The 7,757-nt window shown below is 33.7% G+C and overlaps 1 protein-coding gene across 1 annotated transcript; it reads left to right on the top strand.

The window, feature by feature from the left end:
- The first annotated feature begins 2,460 nt into the window (after nucleotides 1-2,460).
- Nucleotides 2,461-3,480, top strand: LOC105762216 (uncharacterized). The gene has a single exon (XM_012580110.1). The coding sequence runs from the start codon at nucleotides 2,461-2,463 to the stop codon at nucleotides 3,478-3,480; it is 1,020 nt and encodes a 339-aa protein (XP_012435564.1).
- The last annotated feature ends 4,277 nt before the right edge of the window (nucleotides 3,481-7,757 follow it).

Here is a 7,757-nt window from a genome sequence, read left to right as displayed (position 1 = left end):
ACCCAAAATCGAGATTGAGACCCAAAAATGGGTCGAATCAGGCCTGATAGGTGAAACCGGGCTGACGATTCAATTGGTGGCAAGACCGGACTGATCGGGCGGTCACTGACCCGGATCGAATCGGCTACAACCGAATCAACTTGGGGTGCTATGAGGGTGTGGATGAATCACACTCCTACCCGGACTCTATCGAATTATTTAATTTCAGACTAGAGGTGCTCATGGGCCGGGTGGCCCGGCCCGTCCCGACGGCCCGCCCGAAATATGGGAGGGTTTGGGTAAAAATATAGGCCCGAAATATGGGCTTGGGCAAAAAAACGAGGCCCGTTTAGAAAACGGGTCGGGCCTCGGGCACCACTTTTTTGGCCCGGGCCCGGCCCGATATAATAAATATATTTATTTTTTTAATTTTAAAATATTTTTTACATACTTTTTTAATTTTTTAAAAATTTTAAAATATTTTTAAAATACTTTTTTTAAATTTTTTTAATTTTAAAATATTTTTAAAATACTTTTTTTAATTTTTTAATTTTAAAATATTTTAAAAATACTTTTTTTAATTTTTTAAAATTTTTAAAATGAAAATGGGCCGGGCCGGGCCGGGCCTGGGCAAAATCTTAGGCCCATATTTCGGGCCGACCCGGGCCAAAATTTTTATGGGCCCGGCCCGAACCCGACCCAGCCCGGCCCATGAGCACCTCTATTTCAGACTAATTATTCCAAAAATAATATTATTTTAAAAAATTTAATTTAATACTTATCCTAATAGTATTTTTTTAATTTAACATTAAAGTGATTATCTTAATATCAAAATTAATTTAATATTTATCTTGTAGATAAATATTCTATTAATTTAATAAGATTTAATATTAAATTTAACATAATATTTATCTTGATAAGTATTATATTAATTTAATATTAAAGTTATTAAGTTTAATCATAGTTGAACTCTCTAAACTCTCTTTATATAAAAGAGTTTTCGTCATTATTTTTCACAGACTTAAATTCAAGAGAAAGTTGCAGAGAGAAAATTTGCAGAAGAAATTATTTTAGAAAATTTCTAGATATATATTTTTATTTAAAACTTGGCTAAAAAATTTAGAGAAATTGTGAAATTACCTTACTGGTAATTTTGTGAAAATTTTTCTAATTTGAAGCAAACCGGCTTACATGAGTTTAAGGATAGCGGAGAAAACTACTTAGTCGTACTTTAGATATCATAACCAAGTTTTAGTTTTTGAAAAAAAATTATAGCTCTAGTTTTTTCCTTAAATTTATTTCTCGTTACGTTTTCCAAACCCGATTTTCCAAGAACTTTAGTGAATGGTTTATTTCACAATCGGTCCAAAAATCTATAGGCCAAAGCCCAAACTACTCTTACATAAGAAGTAATTGCAGTCCCAATACATAACTCCGACTTGTTACAACCACTCACCCCAAGTAACCTATCAAAAATTAACAACTCTCCTATAAGGCTTATCAAAAGATATTAAAATAATGTAAAGTATAATCTCAAGCTAACAACAAATATACAAGAAAATGCCGTAGAGGCACTACCAAAAGATGCATCTAACTATGTACTATCAAAATCACTTTTCTAAAGTAATTATTAAAAGTAATGTTAAACTAGCCATTAGTTTATATCCTTTGATAAATATTTTTCGGGTTAAAAGAAAATTCAGTTTTAAGAGAATGGTATAATTTTTACAACAAAAGACTATACGTTGACAAAATCAATAAATGTGTTGAAAACTGGTATACCAAAATATACCTCCGACACAAACATTAAACATAAATACGAGAAAATGGAAAAAAAAAAAAAAAAAGATAGCAAATAAGATAAGGTGGGTTTCATGAACCGTGGCAGAGTTGCCAAAGAAGGTTGAGCAAGTTAACTTTCTATCAATCCAATAATAGAAGAAAAATGAAGAAACATTGAGTAGAGAGTGGGTGTCAGTTAGCATTTAACATGGAAAAAAAGTCAATACAAAAGAAAGACGATGGAGAAAAATCCAGGGGAAAAGAAAGTTGACAAAAACACGTAATAGATTGATGGATTTGAACCATATAATGAATGATTCAAATGACTTTTCTTTCAAGGTGGGACTCTAAAGACCTAAATGAAGCTCTACCCCATGCATCCCACAGGGTAAAATCAAAGCTATCAGATATCTATATTTATTGTAATAATATTTGTTAAATTGTCCAGGGGACCGCAAATGAAATAATTAACCATTTGTATTAAGTCTTCAATGGATATTAATTTCTATTTCTTTAAACAATCCTACCCTTATAAAAAAAAAGCATTGCTTGCTTTGCTTCCTTGATGAGTTGTATATGCCCATTAAAGCAAAGCATTTGGATCTTTATACTTCTTTAGATTTATGAGTTTTCTGTTCAATTTGTCTGATAAGCACTTCTTCCTATAAGCCAGTCCTTCCGAGTTTTGAGAATTTGATGATGAAGATAAGCCATGAAAGAGGGAAAGCAGTGGAAGTGTACAACAACATTGATATTTTCCATGATTATAATAGAACTTCATCGAATGTTCTATGTAAGGAACATCCGCAACTATCTTCAGCTGGTGTATGTGCTTATTGTCTCAGAGATCGTTTGATCAATTTGGTTTGCTCAGATTGTGGTGTTCAGCGTTTCTCGTCTTGTTCATGCGCTGGTCGCGGCGGTGAGGCAGCCGGCATTGGGCGTGTCTCGTTCTTGATTGAGAATGAAAACAAGGAGCAAGTTCCGAATGCCAAGCCTAGAAGGAGTACTAGTGCTGGAAACAAATCAGAAGAGATCTTCTTAATCAAGAGAAGCAATAGTGGCTGCGCTGAGATCAAGAAAAAGAATGGGTTTTGGGGGATTGGAAGATTGTTCGGGAAAAAAAGAGACAAAGATTGTAATGATTGTGCTAAGAGTGAAGGTGGAGTTGATGAGAAAAGCGATTTGTTGGTCGTTGATTGCACTGGCGTATCAAGGTCAAGGTCTCTTTGTAGTTTCAGGGGTGGTGGGTTTTTTGGATCGGAAGATAGAGGCGATTTGACGAAATTTTCAGGTGCTAGGAGCTCCATTTCAGCTGCTCGGAGTTCTGGTTTCAATGGCGGTTTGGGTTTCGATGCTGAAAGGAAAAGTGGGCTTAGTGAATTAGGAGAACCGAGGAAAAGCGGTTCTGATAGTGCAGCAGGTTTTAAAGCTACGAGAAAAGCTGGTGGTGGGGGTTTCATGGAAGTTGATGGTGGTGCAAACAGGCGGGTGCAAAGGTATTTTAATGGTGGGGATGATGATTCAGGCTTCATTGACTTAAAATTTGGTTTTCAAGCAGAGACTAAGGGTGCTTTGTCAGCTTTTGGCAGCATGAGAAATGGTTGCTCCATTGAAAATGCAAGTTCATGTCAGATAACAGTGGCTGAAAGAGAGATCAAACAAAGCAGAAAAAGTTTCAAGGGATGGCGATGGATTTTCAAATCACCAGAAAAATGAAATTCTTATAGCCCCAATCTTTCAAATTTTTAATCTCTGTTTTTTACTTTGTATTCATGTCTAAGATCGAGTGGCTTGTTTGGATAGAGAAATGTATTCATTGTTGGTATACAGCCTTTTTAAATAAAAGAGAAGATGTTCATAAGGTAGCACCAATGTGAATCTCAACCAAATTAATTTCTTTTGCTTTCCAGATAGTTGGATGTAGAAAGAGTATCTTTCAATTCCAAAACCTTATTGGATATTCATAACAAGGTTGAAACTGGAATTATATTATCTTCCTAAGTTAGAAAAAAAAAAAAAACATCAAAGCTCACTGACATGAACCATATCTTAATCCAATATAGCTGAAGCATTTCTCTCTAAAAAAAAGTGTAGCAGATGACTTGCTGAGACCAACGAGATTCGAGGTTTGTTATCCAAGCCTAACAAAAGTGGTTGTCCAAGTGAGAGTGTGTAAAACCAGTGATGATCGTGAGTGTAACACGGGATTAAGCCAAGAAATGCAAGATATTAAGAAACAGAGAATGGGAGGTGCAGCAAAGAAAGCATAGAATTTCTAAGAAGCTTGAAAGAAACAGAGTTCTGAATTAATGAAGCAAAAAAAAAAAAAAAAACCTGACTTTACAATTCTCGCCCTGCTTCTTCTTTTCTCTGGTTTAGAAACTGATTTGCAGTAAACACGCAAAGTTTCTCCCTCAAGGAAACAAACGACTCTACAGACACTGGCTTGGTCAGAACATCAGCTACTTGCAAGTGAGCTGGTACATAATTAACTTGAAGGAAAGCCCTATCTACTTTTTCGTGCAAATCATGATTGCCATGCTTAGTTTTAGCATGCAGAACAGGGTTAGCAGCCGTTTTACTGTATTGGTGTTGTCACACTAAATTTTTGGAGTATCAACAATGTCCACTCCAATATCCCCGAGACAGCCTATACCCACATTACTTCTGATGCTACATGAGCAAGGCTCCTATATTCTGCCTCGGTAGTGGACCAAGACACCAACGTTGCTTCGAGCTCCATGTAATTAACTTTGATCCAAGGAACACACAATACCTTGATGTGGAGCACCTATCATCCACATCACTTCCCCAAATCTGCATATGAGAATGCTGCAGCATGCAAAACTTTCATGGAAGAGAAATATGCCCATGATATATGGTTCCTTTGAGGCTTTTTTTTATATAATGACCCTAAAATTTTGATTAATTACGTAAATGATCTCCTATTCTGATTATATACGTAAATGACCTAAAATGAACAATAAAAGTTGGTGGAGCCAAAGAGAACGGTACCACCAACATGCCATGCCAGCCACCTGAATAAAAAAAATTAAATTTTTGGTAGTGTCAAAGAGAATTATGTCATCTATATAAATATCAAGGAAATACTTCAATTAAAAAGCATTTGGAGACTTCTAAAAAACAATTCATTTTTTGGTGGAGTCATTAAGAATGGGCAACCACTTTTTTACATGAGAGGCTTTTTTTATTTTGGTTTTTTTTAATTTTAAAAAAATGTTATTTTATTGGAGGCTTCATTTAGAATGGTGCCATCAGAGTCAACTGTGCCCTTTTTTTAATGTTTTTTTTTTAATTTAAATATAAAAAGTAATATTTTATTTGGTAGAGTCATTCTTTTTTGTGTAATCAAATAGGTATATATAACCCGCAGTAACAAATCAATTTAAGTTGAATAATTTTTTTCAATTAAATTTTGTTAAAGATGAATGGAAGAGAGATGATGAACTTTTTTTTTTATGTATTTGTGTTTTTATTAATTTAGTAATTTTTTAAATTTGAAGGTATGTTTTGTTTAACAATAATCCGATGGAGCTTTGACACTGGTAAGTCTAATGGTTATTTTCGGATGCTAATTATTTATTTGGTAACGGATTTAAATTGGTTATGCAGCCAACAGATAGATTATTTAGGATTTCCTGGTTCATCGAGATGTTTGAAGGTTTTAAGAAATCCCAAATTGAACTGCACGGGTGAGATCATCAATATCGTCAACATTCGAACTACAATTTAATAGCACTGAGAAACTTGCTCGTGTTACGATTAAACATTGTATTTTTCAATTTGTAAGACACAATGTTGTCAGTCTTGAACAAAATTATTTAATTATGTTTTATTTGTAAGACATAATGTTGTAGGTCTTGAACAAAATCGTTTAAATATGTTTTTATTAGTCTTGAGAAAGTTGCTTGTATTGTAAAGTTATATATTGTAAGTTAAGTGGAATTATTTTGGAATGTTGCAAATGGAAAATTATATTTTGTAAAATATAATTTGTGAATTATGTAAATTTATAGTTATTTGAAATGTTGGCAATTTAAAATAATTTTAATGTAAATCATGTCTGTGATTAAATCATTTGATAAGGGGTTTTTTAAAGAAATCAAGAAATAGAGGATCGATGGTCTAAGTGGAGCTACTCAATAAAATCAATTTTTTAAATTTTAAAAAACCAAAAAAAAAAAATAGAGAGGCTTTACATGCGAAAAAGTGGTGGCGTCATTCTTAATGATTCCACCAAAAAATGGATTATTTTTTTAAATCCCACCAAATGATTTTCACTTGAAGTATTTTCCTGGTATTTATACAGGTGGCGCCATTCTCCTTGGCACCACCAACTTTTACTGTTCATTTTAGGTCATTTATGTAATTAAGCAAAATTTTAAGATCATTTTTATAAAGAAGCGTTCCTTTGAGATACCTCAAGATTCGCTTGAAGTAGTCAAATGTACATCACTAGGCTCATGCATATATTGAGCAACATTGTTTAGGGGTGTTCAATCAGTTAACCGAGCCGAACTAGCATTAACTGAATTAACCAAAATTTTGAAACCCTTAACCGTTAATCAAATCGAATTTTTTTCAAAACAAATTAACCGAACCGAACTATTGTCTGTTAACCGAATTAACCAATTTTTTTATGTTTTTTTTTTGTTAAAACAAGTATAATACATATCAAAAAATAAATTGGTAATGTTCATTTAACCGAATTAACTGAAATTAACCAAAATTAACCGAATTGGTAATATATAATATTGGTTTTTTGAAAGTTTAGCTAATTCGGTTAATTACTCGATTTCGAACCGAATTAATCGATAACCGAACTTTCAAAAAATTATTAACCTATCTTCGACCGAATTAGATCAGTTAACCAATCGATTAACCGAATTAGTTCGATCCGGTCGATTAATTCGGTTTTAACAGAAATTTGAACACTCCTAACCTTGTTAACACTAAAACTAATGTCAGGGCGTGTATGACAAATGTATTGGAGAGCACCAACCACACTTCTATAGTCTTAAACATCCTCAATAAGGCAACCAACGACCTTTGACAACTTTTGAGACACTGTCATAGGTGTGTTGACAACATGAGCTTCATGTATATTGGTTTCATGAAACAACTTCATTATATACTTCATGTATATTTCTTAGCAATTTGATTTATAATAAGATATTATTATGGATATTATCTTGTAGCAATTTGATTCATACGTAACTACTATTTAAGGGATTACTCTATTCTTGGCATGGCATCTGAGCAAGGTTTTTGACAAAAAAAAAGTTATTTCATCATCCTAAATGGCTGGCGATGAGTATTCTCCTCCTCCATCACCATCAAGTCTAGGGGGCGACACTTCCTAGTTTTACCGTTGAGCAATGACAGTCTCTTCTGGCGGTGTTCGGTAATAAACAATCAACTTCCACTTGATTGAATGGTAAGTCCAATAATAATTGGATTACTAATACAGAGTGTTCAAATCATGTTATGGGTGGTCTTATGTGTTTAACAAATGTGAGAGATGTTGTATCATGTTTCGCGAGACTCTCTTATGGCCAAACAGTGGTGGCTACCTAAGAAGGAATGGTTAAATTGACGGGCAAAATTTAATTAAAACACGATCTTTACGTTTCTAAATTAAACTGCAATTTAATTTCGATTTCCTATTTGAATGATGATATGAACTGTTTTGTCCAATTTTATACTAACATATGTACTATTCAGGACCTTCATTCGAGGGAGCTAATTGGAGCGAGTGAGAAATGGGATGAACTTTACTACTTCCAGTAGATTTCGACGGTCAAAGCAGTTTTGGTTGAAGCTTCATCCTCTTTGGAACTTTGGCATAAAAGATTGGGTCACCCTTCCGATAAAATAGTAAAGTTACTTCCTTATGTTAGTAACTCTAGAGATCATCTAAATAAAACATGTGAAATTTGTCATCGTGCTAAGCAGACTAGAAATAACTTTCC

This window comes from Gossypium raimondii, chromosome 12, assembly GCF_025698545.1.
Source record: "Gossypium raimondii isolate GPD5lz chromosome 12, ASM2569854v1, whole genome shotgun sequence".
NCBI lineage: Eukaryota > Viridiplantae > Streptophyta > Magnoliopsida > Malvales > Malvaceae > Gossypium > Gossypium raimondii.
This window is presented reverse-complemented; position numbering and strand designations above follow the sequence as displayed.

Excerpts from the sequence above, each read along its gene's own strand:
- LOC105762216 (XM_012580110.1), top strand. The coding sequence starts at position 2,461 with ATGAAGATAAGCCATGAAAGAGGGAAAGCAGTGGAAGTGTACAACAAC.